The sequence below is a fragment of the Lepisosteus platostomus genome, chromosome 11 (genome assembly GCF_059453375.1).
Source record: "Lepisosteus platostomus isolate fLepPlt1 chromosome 11, fLepPlt1.hap1, whole genome shotgun sequence".
NCBI lineage: Eukaryota > Metazoa > Chordata > Actinopteri > Semionotiformes > Lepisosteidae > Lepisosteus > Lepisosteus platostomus.
Window position 1 is genome coordinate 34,136,439 of NC_142621.1, and position 19,322 is coordinate 34,155,760.

The 19,322-nt window shown below is 38.7% G+C and overlaps 1 protein-coding gene across 1 annotated transcript; it reads right to left on the reverse strand.

Moving 5' to 3' along the window:
- Positions 1 to 568: 568 nt before the first annotated feature.
- On the reverse strand, positions 569 to 13,937 carry hs3st3l (heparan sulfate (glucosamine) 3-O-sulfotransferase 3-like). Its single transcript, XM_088599355.1, has 2 exons — positions 13,103 to 13,937; positions 569 to 1,763 (listed from the first exon to the last, which is right to left on the reverse strand). Exons 1-2 carry the CDS (start codon positions 13,567 to 13,569, stop codon positions 1,145 to 1,147), a joined length of 1,086 nt encoding a protein of 361 aa, XP_088455481.1. The 5' UTR covers positions 13,570 to 13,937; the 3' UTR covers positions 569 to 1,144.
- Between the last annotated feature and the right edge of the window lie 5,385 nt (positions 13,938 to 19,322).

A 19,322-nucleotide genomic window follows, 5' to 3' on the forward strand; every position in this document is an offset into this window, starting at 1 on the left:
ATCTTTAAAGAACCAAAATACATATTTATGAAGTAATTCAAATGACTAAGTATTTTGTTGGCTTTTTTATTATTTTATAATTAAATATATCTTAATTTTTTATACCTTTAATAACTTTTTGTGGTGGTGGCATACAGATAACACAGTGCTGATTAGCAAATAAGGAAATTAATAATAATAATAATAATAATAATAATAATAATTGGTTCCCTTTGCATAAGTATGTCTGGTTATGTGTTTAAAAGCAGTAGCAAAGATTCTAGCTTCATTGCATTATTGCAGTGGTTTTTATTACTGAGAAGTAGTGAGAGCAACTCAAATTTGGAAGGTGATTTTGATTTGTTCTGTCACAATTATGCTAATTATGTTAAATGTATACTACTGTTGTAAGATTTGTATCTTTTTCTTTTATAAGAGAAATTCAAAATCATGACTCATTTTCCCTAAATCAGCTGTTTTAAAGTTAATCTCCAGCTTTAATTGTTTTCCTTATTCAATCTCCTGAATGGAACTTGACAATTAACCAGAGCTTGGTTTTTGGAGAATAAACCGAACTGTCTTCTGCGAGCTTCACCTGCGAAACACCATTTATTTGACTGGACTCACTGTCATAGATCCACACAGACCAGTTCACCTCTTTCCAAACACTAGATCAACCAACAGAAACCACGCAAGTGTCACCTGTGGGTCAGAAGCCATTTATACCAGCTTGTCTATTCAGATACCCAATTCACAGCACAACCCACTACTGGAGTGCCCGCCTGGCTCTGCTTGGCCATGTCCCCCTTGCCTTCAACAGAACAGAAATTGGATTCCCCTTTGGTTTATTTTATTTTAATGCCATACAGTAGTAACGGTAAAAAGAAAAAAGATTTTTAATTGCTGCTGGCATTAAAATAAAATGAACACGTTTTAAAAACAGTTTAAAAATGAGAATCATTGGTTTGTTGTTTTACAGAAGCATAAAAGTCTCACTTTTTACATTGCAGTGGGAGGATTCATTTGGGCAAAGCAATATTGGATACAATTGGAATACAAGCCCATGTTCCCGGGCAGGATTGGCTACACTTTGAATAACATGCTTAAAGCATTTCAGTGGTTCTTTCAAAGAAAGCGATGAGAGTAGAGACTTTTACACACTGGCTCACTGCCAGCCAAAGTCCTGTCCAGCCATTTGGTAAAATTTCAGGTTATGTGGATGATAAAAGTCCTTTAGTCTCTGGATTACTTTCGGGTCAATTTTTGGATGTGTCCTGCCTTTGGTTTTTCCAAGGCAATGGGGCTTGCTGCTCCCCTCTGGCTTCTTCAGGCAGGGAAAGCCCTTAGTCTTGTTGAAGTAAAAATGTTTGTCTGTGATGATCCTCTGGAGGCCCAGGAAGTCCTGAACTTTGCCCAGTTCCCCAGCTGGATCGCTGATCAGCCTCTCTCCGTGGACGAAATGAATCTGAGATGGGGGGAAGTAAGCCAGCCACTTCTCCAGGTGCTGAGCATACATCCCGATCCAAATCGGGCTCCACAGGGCATCAATCTGCCCCATAGTCCTGTTCTTGAAGGTCAGAGTCTCGAAGCTGGGGATGTCCGGAGTTTTGGATATGATCTGAGTATAATCTGAAATAGCCCTCGTAATGGGATCGCGGACCACCACAATCAGCTTGATCTCTTTGGACATGGCATAGATGCGAGCTGGAGTCTCAGCAGTGACAAAGTATCTGGGTGTCTTCTCCATCACAATCTGACCATCGAGAGCCTTAGGCATCATGCTCCTGTAAAGGGAAAAAAATGTACATATTTATTTTTGTGGAAATTTCCACATGCCTTCCAAAATAGAGAATATCAGGGGTGTATTAAGAGTACGATTCTGACACGTTTCTTAAAATTTCAAATGATGGAGTAACAACATACAGTACTGCCTGAGCTTTTTCCAGCAGGTAACAGGTATAAGACAGGGTACATCCTGGAGGGGACACTAGTCCATCACAGGGCACACACAGGCTTAAACACACACTCACTCCAGGGCCAATCTTCCTAGACACCAGTTAACCTACCAATATGTCTATGGACTGTGGTAGGAAACCACAGCACCGACTAGGTAGCTGTGTGAGACTGACTTATCATTCTTATCCCTCTCAAACTTCATTTGATAACTTCCATTTATTGAGGTAATTTAAATATGATAGAGTACACAGTGAAGTTGTTGTATAACAACCTCATACCAAAGATTCTTAGACTTTAGACAGTTAAGTAATTAAAGTACACGCTTTATTTTGAAGACCCGAACACTTTAACTTTAACAGGTCTTGGTACTTGTTAAGAAAAAACTAAATGGACAAGTTACAGTATCTCTATGCCATGTCACTGAGAAATACTGCATTGATCAAGAATGCATTGATCTGTGCCTCACTCAGAAACGATCATGTCCACCTGTTTCCAGGAAACGATCCGTTTATCTTGTGCAGAAGGCATCATGCTCTGCTTGGCTGTTCCTCCAGAGCTGCCACTGCAATGACTTGTATGTTGGAGTCACTGGGCAACAGAAAGAATGTGCTGGTATTTCCGAAGGATGTGGCACTAACTAAAGGCAGACTTTTCCTTGAAATTGATGGCTACTGTTCCAATATAATTACATTCTGACAGTTTTTTGGAGTTGCAAATGTCAGCTTGATTCATTATCGTTCCCTAAGGGTGGGGAAAGGTGTTGAGTGTGACTTGTGCTTTATGATTTACTAACATAGCTGCCAAGGCTCCAGAATACATTAAGACTATTGATGTAACCTACCATGGTACTGTATGTGTTGGCATTGTGGATTCAGGGTGGTGTATAGTACATTCCAAAGGAATTAACCGAAAAGAATCCTTAGGAAATGTTGAATACGCAACCTAAAATGTGAATGTATACTGTATGTATGAACACAGCTCAAATTTTCAGCCTTTGTATGACACAAGGTTACTGTATTGTATTTTTCTGAACTGGTGAGAGCACTGATGAAGCACTTGTAGTAAGTGCTTAGTGGCTGAAACAATGCAAATTTTTAAATTCTATTGTTTTCCTTGATGCACAAATTAGGATTTGACAGCCACTGTGAGAATACATACAGCTTTTTATTAATTAATGTATACAAAGAGCCATTGCAAAGCTGCCTAAGTAACAGGATTTTTTTTTCATAAACAAGTATCACAAATGGGGTTTTCAGAAGGTACGCTGTATACGCTGTAGATAAAAGCTGTTGTGGAGGAAGACTGGGTTTAGCCTTCTCTTATGAAACCTTTTAAACTTCATTTTCTTAAAAAAGCTGCTAATGCAGACAAAGCAGAGTACAACATCAGTACTCTCGCAGCAAAGACTGTTAGCTTCTCTAAACTTTATCCAGACACACAAACACTTGAAGTGGATAAATCAACACTAATTTGTTAGAGAAACATTGCAACACTGACAGAAAATGCTAGGTTTGTACTATCACTAACAATACTAACAAGATCACCAAGGACTACTTTTCTAACACAAGCACAAGCACAAGCAAGACAAGCACAGAATGTAGTAGGTGTATCTTGGGCATTATGTCACTTTTTGGCAGCAAATTAGTAGCAAGTCTTCTAAGTGGTATTTTAAATGTGCATTGGTAATAAGGGCAGCCAGGCAGATGTGCAACCTGCATTAATCACTGCAGGTTACTGACATACAAGGAAAAACAAATGGACTGAGGGGTTACACTGCTCACCTCCAGAACGGCAATGGGCAGCAGATGTGACTAATCTACATTCCGTGGCTTGTGCACAGATGAAGTCTGGTGAATTCTAATAAGCCCTGATGTACACCTGCTCTCCTCTATCTCAAGACTCCTGTAGTTCTCGCTGACCTCACTTAATTTGACTGTCATCCTGTAGATGGGCTTTCTGCAGCTGCTAGTCAAATGCCTTGTGAGCCTCATAATTGTTTGTCAGTGCTCGCCTTTTCCTCATCAGTGCAGTGGTGCTCCCACTGCTGTGAGTGCTCTCTTACTTGGATCGCAGGAAAAGCTTACAGTTTCTTTGTCACACAGACAGTAGATGAGACAAGTGTCTTTGATTTCAAATAAATGATATTTACAACTAAAAATATCTTTAAATTTGATTTAACAGCAAAGATGATCTTTTTGGGAAACATTAATAAATTCAGTTGTATGACTGATCAGGAAGGACTCTGAAATGCTATTTCTGCCGTCAAAGTAAAAACGAGCTTTAGACTTCAAACAACACACAGAACCACATTTAAATATGCAATCTGCCTTTCAAAAAGGCGCATGCATTGTCAGATTCATGCTTTTTAATTATTAATTTATTCCTAAAAAATATTCTGACTTCATAATACAATTCTGTATCTATTTAAAACAGATAAAAACAGCTCAGCACTGGGAATTGTCTGTGGATATATTGTCTGTAAAAGGTCTTGATATAAATCCTTGATATGTTTATTTGATTCTTTTCGATTTCCCAGCTAAAATTAAAACCTCCTGTTTTCAGAATGTTGCTGGTAGGACGAGGTTTCAGTATTTTAGATAAATCTTAGGCAAGATTTTGACAATGTTAAGGGAAGGCATAAACTGGTTATGTGACACACTCAGACATAAATCTGTAGCCATGCTCAAAAACACATAACATTTATATTGCAGGTATGTGTTAGAAGACATTACTTGGGAACTGCAAACAAAAAATTAAACAGCAACACAGATCTTACGGCATCTATACTGAGCTAAAATAACATCTTCAGATAAAACTTTCAACAATGTTGATTAAATTGATTTTAATCAATATTTTACCTCCTACTATCAGATGATAATTCAAACCTGACCTTAGTGACACAATTAAAGAAATATTAGCATTCAACGGCAAATAATTATAAAATAAGGTCGTTTTGCTGGCAGAATATAGCAGAGTGTAAGAACAGAAACCCAGAAAGCTTTTTCAAAATCACAAGAATTTAGCTCTCTTTTAAATCAAGAGTAGGCGAATTCAGAGGAAGGTACTGTAATTCAGAGGAACACTGGGAGGATGTGAATGTCTATAAACAGCTGTGTTTTACCACAGAGGTTAATCTGAGAATAACGCACAGAAATCCCAGATTTTACACAAAGCTGCTCTGATGAGGCTTGTTGAAATCCATTTAAAATGTAATCATGGGCTGGAAAAAAGAATGACTGCAAAAAAAAAAAGAAACATCTACATCAAACTCGACTGTCGTTTTGCAGAGGGAAACTGCAGACAACCACGAGGCAGGCAAACTTGAAAGATGGAGAGCTTAATGGGTTCAGTGTCCTGAGGCACAGTGGCGTCTCACCTTTCAGTTCAGCAAATGCTGTGCAACGTGACCTCATATCGATACTCCTAATCAAGATTAAGCCTTTTGGAACTTCAAGGGGGGGGGGGGGGGGTACAGCAAATCCCTGGCCATTATACATTATCAATTACTTCATCAGACTAAGCACTTATCCAAAAGACTTCCCTGTTTACCTATGCCCATTAGGAAGCCAAAGAGTCTATTAGAAAAGTCCATCAATAATTCACAGATTTCTATTTTGTTGACCAATTTATCCCTACAAGCAGCACTGTTCCTCTCGGCTGATCCCTGTGCGGTGAACTGATGCTGGAGTTTTTCCAGCTGGTATTACTGTTGTGATCAAGCACAGATACATGTGACACAAATGTCGGAAAGGAGCCGCACAGCAGCAGTTGAAAACAAGAAATAAAGGCAAAGGCCATTAGCAAGAACCCTCTCAATCTGGCCGCTGAGCTGTGAACATCGGCCTTGGAGACAAATTCAGTCATCACAGAATATCATGCTTTTCTCTTGCAACAGGGCACTAGAAACAACATCAGCTTGAGTTCCATTTGCACTCAATTCTGTCCCTCACAGCAGTTGTCTATGCATCAGCTCAGAGAAAGCCACACCAGCCGGAATAATGACAAAAAAGCATAACAAAAAGCTCCAGGGTTTGCAGTTATACAATCTTGTGTGTTTCAGGTGGGTTTTATTGAGTTAGGACAACATAAAGAAAGTGCAGTACATTTCACAATGTTCAGCCAATAAAATGCAAGAACTTGTGAGATTGAATATATGGTTGGAAGATTGAATTAAAAGTCATTTCAAAGCTCAACCATACACCTATTGAAAAGTGTATTACTTCATTACTTCATGAAAAAAGTAACAAAAAGCCCTCGGTAACATTCTATGTCAGTCTTGAATGGGTTGTATCTCCAGCAAGAATGATTGGTCCCTGACATCAGCCTTTGCTTTGCTCATTCAATCATTGCTGTTGCAAAGCCTAAGTGAGAATGCCCTGCTATTGACCCCTCTGTTGACAGTCTGCAGGTTAAAAAGAATACTGTTTGTGAATATGGCTTTATTGGATGCCAATTGCCTTGTTTTAGAAATCTGTCTGAAAAGGCTACCAATGGAAACAGATAACCTTCCTATACGGGAAGAGCAAACAAAGAAAGTAGCCACTTCTTACCAAAAGCAATGTGACCTCATCTAAGGCATTCTGGACTGTGCATCATTATACACCAGAAAACCACGTCCTTCTTATCTATTAAAACTGAATCGCTGGTAAAATTCTTATTCCATATTTAAAAACAATTCATTACAAAAGAGAGGCAAAGTAAGAAGAGGCTCGTGGTGTCAAATCTAAATGTATCACTTCAAATCTGCTTTCAGACAAGATGGAAAACACCCACAGTAAACCATCTCTATACAAAAACTGCAAATATGATTGCTTTAATTAATGTGTCAAGAGTATATTTACGTGATGAAGGAGCACTTTGTTTAGAAAACAGAGTTCCCTTCTCCCTCCACCCCTTGCTGTTCCAATGGCTGCCACTCGGAGACAGTAGACAACTTGCATTAATTGAGCCAGGCTGGTCACTGCCGCTCTGTTTTCTCTGAGGTATAGTGAGTGAGCTAAGTGGTCCTCTCGCTCTGCTCTGGGTATTGATCCTGATGGCGGAATGATAATGCAGGGATCAGCTGGCTAACAGGAGGCAGGTGGACTCTGCGCACAGTGTGGAGCCCCATCAGCAGCTTGCTGTGCAGAGGCAGATGTGGGGCAATTACTTCATCTTCCGCGTGAGACAGTAGCAAGAGCAGAGGGACTGAGTTTGCCCCTCTCTCTCTCACACACACATACAGTACTGGGAGAGCATCAGAGGCTGCTCTGAATGGGGCAAGAATGATGCACAATTCAAAATAATCCACTTTTTGCAGAGCAAGGCATTCGTTTGCCTTCTGTACCATTTCTACAATGCAAGCCCTGCAGCTGTTTTAAGAAAATGCATAATATTTTTTGTCAATTCAGCCTTTTACATTTTCATCTGGCCCGTTCATCTCGAATTCCTAATCAGTCCATCTTTTATTTTTTGTGCATCCCCAAAAATCAAGGGGAATACACAATGCTGTAAAAAAAACACAATATAATAGCAAAGAGGAGACAAATATGACTTTATTCACAAATCTATGCTCATTTAAAATGTTCATTTGCAGCATGGGATCTCACACTCCTTAATGAGTCCCTTTTGTCCAAGAAAGCATATAAAAGCAGGCCCTAAAAAGGCACACGACTGTTTTATCATAACTGTTTAAGTGCTTCCAGTTTATAGCTGTGTATTGATTTTAACCAGCTTGATCCAATGTTAGATTAAGCAGTAAAAGTAATGTTATACAATTATACAAAGGAGACGAAGTGTGCCTGTGTACGGGAGGGGGTTACACCCTGCCTTCCATTTGGTTGCACAATGGCCATTAAAAAGCCAGTCAGTTGTAACCATGCCCTGTCCACTTCCAGTACCCATCCATCACTGGGATCCCCTCTGATGGTGCTGCTCCTAATTCCCGGTGGTATGTTAATGAAGATTGAATTAAAAACAGGCTGTCTGGACCTTATGGTGATTTTTATACAGTACAGGATATCATGGGCAATGAGATGCACCTGGCCCCAGTTTACAGAAACCCTGTTTTGACTTCATACAGTAAATCTTTTCTCATCAGGGAAGTCCATTTTGCCTGCGTGTCCCCAGTGATCGACCGAACGGAAACATATGTACATTCTTAAACAAGCCACTCGGTCACACCTGCCTTATCTCGCGGTTTCATGGTTCCTGTTTACACAGTACACTGCTGGGTACTGCAGCTGACAGAGAGAAGTAATCTAAATCACATATTCGTGAAGCTTACTAACAAAGTAATCTGCTCTTATTTGCTTTAAATTCAGCACATACTACAGTTGCCCAGAAATGCAACATACTACTCATGCCCGTTCAAGTTCAAAAAATAAAACTTAAATATTCTAGACATCTCTATATAATCTTAAAATAAGTAGGGTTTTTATTTTCTTAGTACAGACCAAATTGCTGCATTTGTCACCTGATACAAAGTGTTTCACTTTTGTTTTCCTTCAGAATTAAAGGAAATAAAAATTCTATTTAAAAAACAGCATAAGCTTACCAAAAGACAGGCCATTTCCGCAGGAATGATTTGGTTTTCAGAGTGTGTGCTAACCCTTCATGCCTTTGTTCAAGTGTTAAAAAGTAAGAAATGCTCATAAATTACAGGAAGGCCTGCTTTAATAAAAAAACAAGTCAAACAAGTTTTTGATTGTTGTACAACAATATCTACAGGCAACATTACCTGATAGATATACATAAAATATCTGTTTCATATATTTATAATAATATGGTGAGTAAGATGCATTAATAGAATAATGATTCAGCTACAGCCCAGCAATAAAGAGTTAAATAATTTGAGAAAAGTGAAAAAATAGTTTTTTTTTTTATTTGCACAGAAGACTTTCTACCTGGAATTTGTCCAAAGCTCAACTTTTTTAGTGGGACAGAATGCACATATGGCTGTTTGGGAGATGAACTCTGTCCAGTATCCACCTTGACTCTGCAGTCTAAGGTCACTGTTCATTGAAAATCTTCCCTTCCACTTCTATGAAGCCTAGATTCAGAGTTCACAGACATCTTCTACTGATGGAACATTCACATCCCAACAGGATCAGGAAGGGTAAATTCAAAACATGTTTTTCTATACAAGTATGTTATGTTTGTATGTTTTAATATATAAATGTATGTTAAAATATGGATGTTGTAGTTTTTAAATTCCAACTAAAATAGAAAGGATAGCCACCTAAGCCCATTTTAAGACCGATATGACTTATTTAAGAGTCTTAATTCCGTCAAAGAAACCATTGATTGACATTTGCAAAATGATGAACTATGACCAAAAAATGTCAGTAGCAAAGAATTAATTCAATTTGGTCATTGTCCTTTATTCATGATGTACTCCAGTTAATTACCCATGCATTTGTACATGTCACCATTGGAGTTGAGCAGAACTCAGGGTCAGGCTTGCTCTCGCCTATCAATACAACACCAATCGCATCTCTGAAAGTAAAGTTCCTCTCCAATGTACATTTTGATAGCATCACATCAGAAGGCTCCAGCATTCTCCACACATTCCGGGAACTAATCGAAGGAGGTACAGTATGACAAACATTGCAGGTAACCAAAGCTGCCTTCAACAGTAACATGATATTTTTTAAATAAAAGCTAAGCCACCGACGCCCACAAAGAGCATGCTGCAGTTGCCTCTCTGACCTCTTTCATCTTTTCACATGCTCAGCTGACCACACAGCTTATAGTGGCATTTTTTTAACCCATAAAGAAAAAAAAATGTAGACATGTATACTGTATAGATATGCATATATTTAATTGATCCCATTCATGAAACTGGCAATACTTAAAAGTGAAACATGACCCCTCTATCGGTGTGCAAGTATTATGGCTTTGCAGGATAGGGCCCCTTGCTAATTGTAACTGAATCTGTACTGACCAAACCTAACTGCCTTAGTGCTCATATCAACTGAAGGTCAAACTTGGGGGCAATCGATTGAAGACACACTATAAGCACAATACTTGATTCCATCTATTCTCCCCGGCTTGTCAAAGATCTTATCTGAGGTCTGCAATTTACCAGGTCACTGTTTTAAGAGGAAGTCAGATCAAAATGACTTATCCCTTTGATTTATCTTCTGCCTGCGCACTACACTATTCAGAACACCATTTCTAATTTTAGCTTTCACAATACAGTAATCTTACAGGCCTGGGTTGACGGATCAACTAGCTACTAGCTACTGTGGCCAATCACTTTCCTGAAGGTGCAGAGCTCATCAACTAGTCACAGGACATCATTATCTACTATAGAGCAAGTGACCCCAGGTTAAAGGTCAACTGATAGGACCCATAATAATGTCAAGTTGTATGCTGTCTTGTGCAGTCCATCTGGCTCTGTGGCTGTGATAGTGTACAGCCTTTCTCTCAGTACACAGTGTGAGGTGAAACACATTTTAGCCAGCAAAAGGGACGTCATCCTGCATATAAAGGGCCTGCTATTCTGGTAATTATGGTACACTTGACATTATTGATTAGTCAGCCCAATGATTTATGATGCCAGCTTACAAACACACGCATTCTTAGCTTAGCCATATGAAGAAATCCTAGAAATTTATGTTCAAAATCATCCGAAATTTATTACCACTGTCCAAATAGCAAATCATTCGGCCTCTCCCTGCTGATCTCTGAGGTCAAACTGAGCTAGTGATGTGTGAAACAATAACCAAAACCCATCGAAGGAGCAAACATCTTTGTTCTATTGAGGAAAACATGTTTTTCAGCATCAAATTATTAAAAAGCCCAGGAAAAATGTATCAATGTTTAGACATAGAGCTCTACCTAGTTTCTGTTCCTATTTGAAAGTAGAGGTGCTAAATGAGGCACAAACCGCACGATGGCTGTTTTTGTGCAGCTGTGGAAACTAGGGGTGGTCATGTCATTTATCAGTGTTTTATAGAGTATTCAGGAGGTGCGCTGACAGAGCATTAAGTAGCATTTAAATGAACATTTTGCAAACACAAAGAAAGGATAAACTCCACTAAAACTCTCCATGTTAAAAAAAACTTTTTCATGGCATATTTGCACTAGTGAAACCAGGCAATACAAATAGAAACTATGTAAAAGTGCATTTAAAATGAGGCACATTGTTATGCTTAAGGTTTGTAGGAGTAAGGAACAAGCTGCCCAGCCATGCTGTTTAAGCCCATACTCTGTCATGTATAAGGAAACATCTTTTCTTTATGAAATAAGATCCTCATATCAGTTATCTAATAAAAATCAAATGGCCTCCTCTTGTTTTCAAACTTAATAATACTGTTCACAATAATGTTTAAAACCCTTTAACCTGTAATAATCAATAAATTATCATTACATTAAAATCTATAAAGTACATTTGAAAAGAAGTTTCTTCTTCCCTGTAGGATCAAAGAGAGAAGAAAGCCTGGAAGTGCTGTTGTAGCTGCATACTAGGATGTGTGGCTTCAGTCGTAAGACAAAAATCATGTTCTTGTCTATCGAGAGCTCTTAGAAACAGCAGAGCAGAACAAAAACTTGCTTTGCAGCTGAAGGTTTAAACATTAAAACTGTCATGATGAAAGCAGACACACTGTATCTTGATCCTCAAAGTGATTGTTTTGGGAAAAATGGTTCGGTTCAAATGGTTACTTTTGTTATTATTATAAACAGAAAGATTTGTTAGTATTGTTCTGTCCATCCTCAGAAATATCCACAGATTAAAAATAGAAAGATTCCCAGGAATTGGCAAATTTTCTGGATTTTTCCTCAAGTTGCCTTTTCTATACTGTAGCTCTCTTGCAATCCCAAGACCAGCTGTGGTACTGTATACACTGGAGGCCTTCTGGTGTATCATATTGTCTTGACAAGAGCTGCTTACAGAGAGACCTACAGTACAAATATGAAATCCCAGTCTCTTGAATATTTTAACACTACTTGGACAAGTAACTTGACCACATTACATTAACCTACATACAACCTACACTGCTTAGACGATCACTGATGTACTGTATAGGAGAGGCTTCATGGTAAGATACAGGTTGAAAAGAAAAAACTCAGTCCTTTGATTTTCCACAACCTGGTAAATGTTGCTCACATGCTGTTTAATTGTAGATTTTAAAATATCAAAAATGTTAAGAGACGTCTTGGAGTAGTTTGTTGATTGTTAATTGTGTATCATTCATGGTTGAAAAGGTAATCTGAAAAATTAATTTAGAGTTTAACAATGTTTGTTGCTCGTGATCTTTTTTCGAACTATTATTTTCTTTAGTTTGAGCATAGGACTGTCAAGTAAAATATGACAGCAGACACATAACGAAGGTGTTATTTTCGTGTCAAAGCAACAGCTGAGAATTTCATTAAATATTTCTGTAAACACTGTGCAACGGAGATCTACACCGCTGCAGTGTAGGCGTGCAGGCACTTCACTGGCAACTGTATCATCAGACAGAACTTCGCCGCTAATTAAACAAGAACTCCTACTACCGGAGCAGCTATTGACAGGCTGAGGACTGTTTGCGTTGTAATGGAGTACTGTATGTAGGTAGAGCTGAACCTCTTGCACAACTTTGTTTTTACTAAATAACACAATTTATGAATCATCATCACAAATAATAACATTAATGTACTCATGCTTCAAAACTAGAACACGTTCTCAAATAATCCACAACGCGGCGCATGTAATACGTTATATCCCAATTCCGTTTAATTTTCAATTATTTTGTGGTAGACCCTCAACGATTTTTTTACTTACTGAACATAAAATAATTGTATTTCAGCCCATTCATGAGCTTGTACAAATTCTCTATATATTGTATATCTATAGATTATTTGCTATATATTACATATGGTAATAAAATGATCAAATCAAATAAGACGTTAATATTATGTTTGCGACAGCGCTTTCACCATTTGTGTACATACCATCAGTGCCTTTACTGTGATTGTGGTAGGCGTAATACAAGTGCAGAAAACATATGGCTGAACATATGGTTGAAAGCTAAGTAGTTTCCACAAGCAGTAAAGATTTAACAATCTATATTCACTTTATTATAAATGCAGTGCTGGTTAGTTCCATCGCTAACTTTTTTTTTACCGATTAACAAGAAAGAAGGGACGCCGTCACATGAGATGGAGCATTGCGATAAAAAGACGCATAAACTTGGTTTACCTGTACCAGTTCAGACCCCGTGCGTAGTGCCTGTCGAAGAAGTGCGGTTCCGATCCCAGCGCCCTGATGTCGGGGTGAAGTCTCAGGAACTCCAGGAGCGCCCGGGTTCCACCTTTCTTCACACCTATGATAAGAGCCTGAGGTAGCCTCCGTGCCGCAGCCCAGTCCTTTCCTGGGCTGCTTGTCTCCAGACTTCTCGCACTGGTACCTACAGCATCCGGCGACCCCGTGGCCAAGCTGGGAGCGTTTATGAAGTTACTATCATATGATACGTTCTTTTCGTGGTATCGCCCTGTGAAGAACAGCTGAGTTGATTGCCCCAAGCCCGTGTTTTCAACAATATCAGTCTCGCAACAGCCGCCCAGAAAGTAAAAAAGTGAAGCGCATATAGTGCAAAGCGACAGCATGACCAGCAGTTTGTGCAGAAGTCTCCGGGTTTCCAGGTAAGGGTGATAAAATATCGCCATCCCTCTAGGAAAAGACAGAAGGCAGCCATTCTATTACTAACGCAATTCTGTGAACTTTAAAAGACGCGAGCATTTTCGGCTAAGGCATTAGCGAGAGATGAGAATGCAGACATGCTGCTAAAACGGTGTCTGTAAATTCCAAAGTCTCAGAAAGTGCACAACGCGCCTACTGCAGATTCACAGCGAAGCGCTAAGAACCCTCCATCTCACTGTGTTCATTTCTTTCCTCGCTTGCGGTGCTTCGCCAGCCCACGCAGAAAGCAGGACAGAAGATGCTGCATTTAATTTTCGAGCGCTGGTTATCTTTCTAAGACTGCCACTTGCCTCTTTATAGGTCTCCAGAGTATTGCTCTCCGGGACCGCTCTCATTCATTCATGAAAATACGCCCATCAGCCAATGTTGCTCACGATACACTTTCATTGGGGGAACCAAAACAGAGGCGGGTTTATTTGACATAAAAAGTATGGGGTCTACCCTACGTACGCGTCGTTTTTAGATAGCCAAGTGTTAATATAATAATATTACGTTAGTATTATGAAAGTATTGTTTGTGTTAGTGGTCAAAAAGAAATCTAGTTTTGATGGTATTTTAATTCAGTATGTTAGTAATGTTAATGCATTTGTCTTAAGCATGGACTCTGTTAAATATAATTGCTTTTTTATTTGTATTTAGCGTAACCCATGCTTAAGAAACGTGCTTCATCATTGCAAACATACTGAATGGACCTAATTCACTAAAGGTTCTTATGTAAAAAGTTGCACCTTATCCAATGATAGTCTTATTCACACTGTTGGTGCAGCCTGACACTTAAGGAGTTTTGTTAAATCGTCTCAATATTCAAAAGTTCTGCAAAGGGCATGCAATCACAGCTCTACATTAGTGCACACCCTCTCACCCACCCATTTTGCTGAATACATTGTAAGCAGCTAAGTGGGCTCCCTTTATTCTTCAGCATCAGGAGCATTGGAACATGAAGGAAACAAAGGTGTAATATGCGTGTAGATTGGGCAAATAACTGTGATCTGAAGACTCAAATATTAACAACCCATATGAGACAATCTGCTTCATCATAAGAAATGAAAGACTGTCATTATAAAAGTGTGACTTGCATTACAGCATTGTGCCAGAAGTAGTAATATCCTAAATTCCTGTGTTCCCTGAGGCGTGTTCTTCGGCAGGTGCAACACGTTTGCTCACAGCTTTTACTGTATAACACTTTCTATCCAGCATAAACAAAGAATTGCAGCTTGATTAGATTGTCATGGAAATACAAGAATGCTTATCCGTGTCTAAAGTCCAAAACACTGTGTTCATGCATTGGTTTCCCTGAGTGTACAAGGAAATGTTCTTTAGGGAAAGTGTGCTTTGTTGGACATGTTTGTTTTCCCTTTTTAAGAAATTCAAGATAGCACGAGCAACAAAGATCAAATCCTCAAGGGAAATGTTGTTTCATAAAGCTAGTGATGAGTGCCAACGCAGTTTGCAGTTGATTAAACACAACCAGGTCTCAAGAATCCTCCAACTTGTTAAGCTTTTAACAACCCAATCTGTTTTCTTTTCCTTCCTCCCCTACACAACATCTACAGTATGTGATTAACTTGGACTGGAATGTCTTCTTAGTGGTAGAACATAAGAGGCATAGTGTAAGAAAGGTTATAAATGAAGTCATTTGGCCCATCTCGCACATTTGGTAGCTAATTGATCCAAGGATCTCATCCATTCATTTCTTGAAAGAAAGGAGGGTATCATCCTCAACAGATTGCTTATCAGTATCTGATGGATGCTGAAGTTGATACATACTGTAGTGCTCTTGCATAGACAGGTGACTGCCTCAGCAAAAGAAAGCCAGAATGTCATTAGTTATTGAGGCAACCCAAGCGATTTGTTAGGCCGGCTGGATTTGGATGCAGTTATATATCATTAATGGGGTGGCATGGTAGTAAGGTAGTTTGCACTGTTGCCTCACAGGTGCAGGAATTGATTCTAGTTTTGAATGCCTGTCTGTATGGAGTTGTTATATTTTCTGCACAGGTGTTGTTTTGTACACCTGTGTTCATCAAGGGTTTTGATGAGTACTCCGGATTCTATCCACCTCCCTGGTTCAAATGCAGGTTTAATTGAGTACTCTAAATTGTCCCTTGCCAGAGAGTGGTTGTTCCCAATATGACTTGTAATGGTTATCTCACTAAAAGAAATAAGTTGGTGAAATGACTTCCTCAGAAGCATGTGGTTAATTAGTACTGATAGTTCAGCAATGTGATCCTGATGGAAAGACTATCCATTCATCCATTTTCTAAACTATATCTAATATAATGCAGGAGCCACAGTCTATCCTGGCAAGCAAGGGGTGCAAGGCAGGATACACCCTGGACGGGACACCAGTCCATTACAGGGCAGACACAGACACACACACCAGGGTCAATTTTCCCAGATGCCAATTAACCCCACTGTATGTCTTTGGATTGTTGGAGGAAACCGGAGTCCCCAGAGGAAACCCACACAAACACAGGGAGAACATACAAAGTCTACTCAGATAGCAGCCCAGGAACTGAACACACGGTCCCAGTGCTGCACAGCAGCAATGCTAACCACTTTTCTTTCTGGTTGTTTTGAGGAACAAAATGGACATGTTTTTACTTCTCTGGACAGATTGTTGTTGTTAACAAATAATTTTGTATTGTTTTGAAACCATGTTGTTGTTTGAAAGTCCTTTTTCTCACTGAGAGGGATACTGCCTTATGCTCTGCACAATGTATTTTTAAACAAATAAAACATATTTTTGAATAAATAAATATGTTAGTCAGACATCTTAGTGTCTGACTATGGCACAAAATGTTAAAATTGAGTAAATTCTTTGAACGAACATGGACCTTCAGCAGATTCTCCGAGTCCTTACTGCAAAAGTTCTGGTGGCAGAAAGTGAACACAGATGCTGTGTTTTATTTGGTTAAAAAGTGAGAGGGAAGCCAGTTTTCTAGAAAACAAATGGGCCAACTGCTACATTGAGAATGCATCTATATTCTCCATGCATTTGGAGAGACTCGTTGAAAAAGGAACAGTGATAAATCATTCGACAGAGCTGTCTGCAGAGGACGAAAGACAGAGAAGAATTTATCTATCTTGTGCTATCAATTTCCTTTTATTTATGTGTATAAACCATTTATAATTTAAACTTAATAAATGACTTCTGTAGAAGAATGTGTGTCAGTGAGAGAGAGAGAGTTCCTTTAGCAATTTCTCTCTGCTCACAAAACTTACACAAATCCCAAAGTCATTGCTATTACAGTGATGTTTTTAAGTCACCCCCTGTGAGTATTCAGACATTAAATGTATTGTACTAAATTAATTTTAAAGCCATTTTTGGAAGTATGTGGATGTTCAGTTAAGTGCAAATGTACTGCTTAGGTGTAGTTGGAATATATTTTTTTGTGCATGAGGGTGCATTGATCTAAAGATAATCCTGGCCAGACCTAAATTTGGGAATATTTTTGCATACCTGCTGTATGTCGAACGTCTGTCTGTTACATGAAGTCAGAATTTAACTGTAGTCTTGAATTTTGTTTTATACTATAGTGTACTATAGTGATTTTGATTATTATTCAAAGTGAATTTTGATCAGGCAATTTTGAGCAGGGACAAAGCTATAAAACACACTTAATATACGGTAAACGAAGCAGATAAATTATTCTCCCTTTCTGCCCCTAAAAGGAACCCACTCTTAATTATCAGCTTGGTTTCCAGGGATTCTGTAACTTTACTCAAGTCTGGGATCGTGGAATCTGGGAGTGTCTTAACTGAGCTCCTTTGTTTCATCTTCTTCTGTTTGACAGAACAATTAAGAAACGTATTGATCACGCTCTGTTGCTATTTAATGTAAACCAAAGGGAGAGACTATTTAAAACCAATGAACGGTGAAATTGTTACTTTACTTACAGTACATACAAATTAAGAAGTGAAGTGTTTTTTTAGATTGACTGTTAATCTGCAATGCAGACGGCAAACAAGGTTTTTCACGCAGATATGCTGAATGTAAATCCGTATGCACACTCAGGTGACAAAATAAAAACAGGAGAAGGATGATTCACATGCAAAATCACAAACGCGGGCCTTCTAAACTGAGGCTGTGATCCAGCATTGCGTGTTTGTGCCTGGGTCATGCCAGCAGCTACGGGTGACCAAGAGTTTCCAGACTGCAGCCCACAGGTGTAATGATATCAGTGGACACTGCACAGCTCCTCCGCTGACTCTCCTGTCAGGCGCTGTAGGGCTCAGAGCACGTCAAGAGATGAGTGGGAAGCTCAAAGGAGCCTGTCCATCTGTCCTCATTGTGTATTGCAGGAGTCGCTGCTTTGAGCTGAGAAGTAAAGAAATGGTGGGCAGTTCCAACCTAGCTGGGTAGGGAATGAAAAATATTAGAAAAATTCATATGAACAAAATAATTACTGAAACTCACTGTTGACCATAATACTGTATTTTGCTAAAAACTCAACACCATGATGCTGGCATGCATAACGTTTGCTGATACACCGCCTTCCTTGAGCTTGTCTTGTCTGAGTAGGGAACATCGATCAAGGGTCACCAAATGGCAGATAATCCAGGTGCATTAATATTTGAATTAAAAGTCCTGACAGAAAAGTAACAAATGGCATTCAGCATTCTGAACCGCATTGAAACGGGGAAGGCAGATTCTGGATTACACTGGAGAGTCATTTATTTGTATTTTTCATCTGAGTGTTGCCCACTTTGTGTGCCTCTGATTTATGTTTCCCTCTCTGCTAGCAGCTCAGAGCAGATGTGTCCTTCGCCCCCAGGCCAAATTTTTCCTGACCATAACGTTAAGTAAGATGAAAATATGCAAAAAAAATTTTTTTAAATGGACCCTGGTAATTGGGTTTCCCTGAGCTAATCACTTTGCTTTCTCATAATAGCCTTCTGCTACTCAGATAGGCTTCACATCCCATTTTTGCATCTTATGAGAATATGTTGAGTGAGTGATTCCTAACAGGAATACATACTGTACAGTAGGAGAAGAGAATAAAAGTTCAGACCAATTTAATGTGCCTCCTGATGATTTTTTTTTGAAGACCCTCTAAAGGATGGTTTTGAATTTTCATCCAAATGGACAAAACTACATCTTGCCAAAAGTCCTCTCACTTGTTATTCAGAATTTCAAAGGTAAAACATGGTCATAAACAAGAGCTGTAGACAATTAAATATTTTTCCGTTTTAATTAATCATTTCAAAATGCTTTGATAAGTCTTAGGGAGTCTTTAATTAGAGAAATGGCTATTGAAGTCATTGCATCATTTTTTAATTGTGTGACAAGCATCCATTACTTTAAACATATTGCCCCATTTTTTTTCTTTCTCAGAAGACAGCTCCTAAATAAATTTACATTATGGATATAAAAATTAATATCAACTGCATTACTCTGATTTATGTAACAACATAATAAATTAACAACACACACAAATCAGAAATGCTAAAGGCTGTTTAATAAGGTGTTTACAATAAATAAAGATAATTCCCTAGCTCTTTGGTTCTTTTTCAGACCTCTGATTTGCTCCTAATTCTATTTAACACTTTCACCACTGTCCTTATATTTTATCTGGATGGTCGTATGTTTTGTTGATTTTGTTTTGGAGATGAGGCATTTTGGTCACAGCTGTGGATGAAACATGTACATTCCTAGCCAATAATAATGACAATATTTAATTGCAATGGTAAATAATTAATACAAAATATTAAAGCA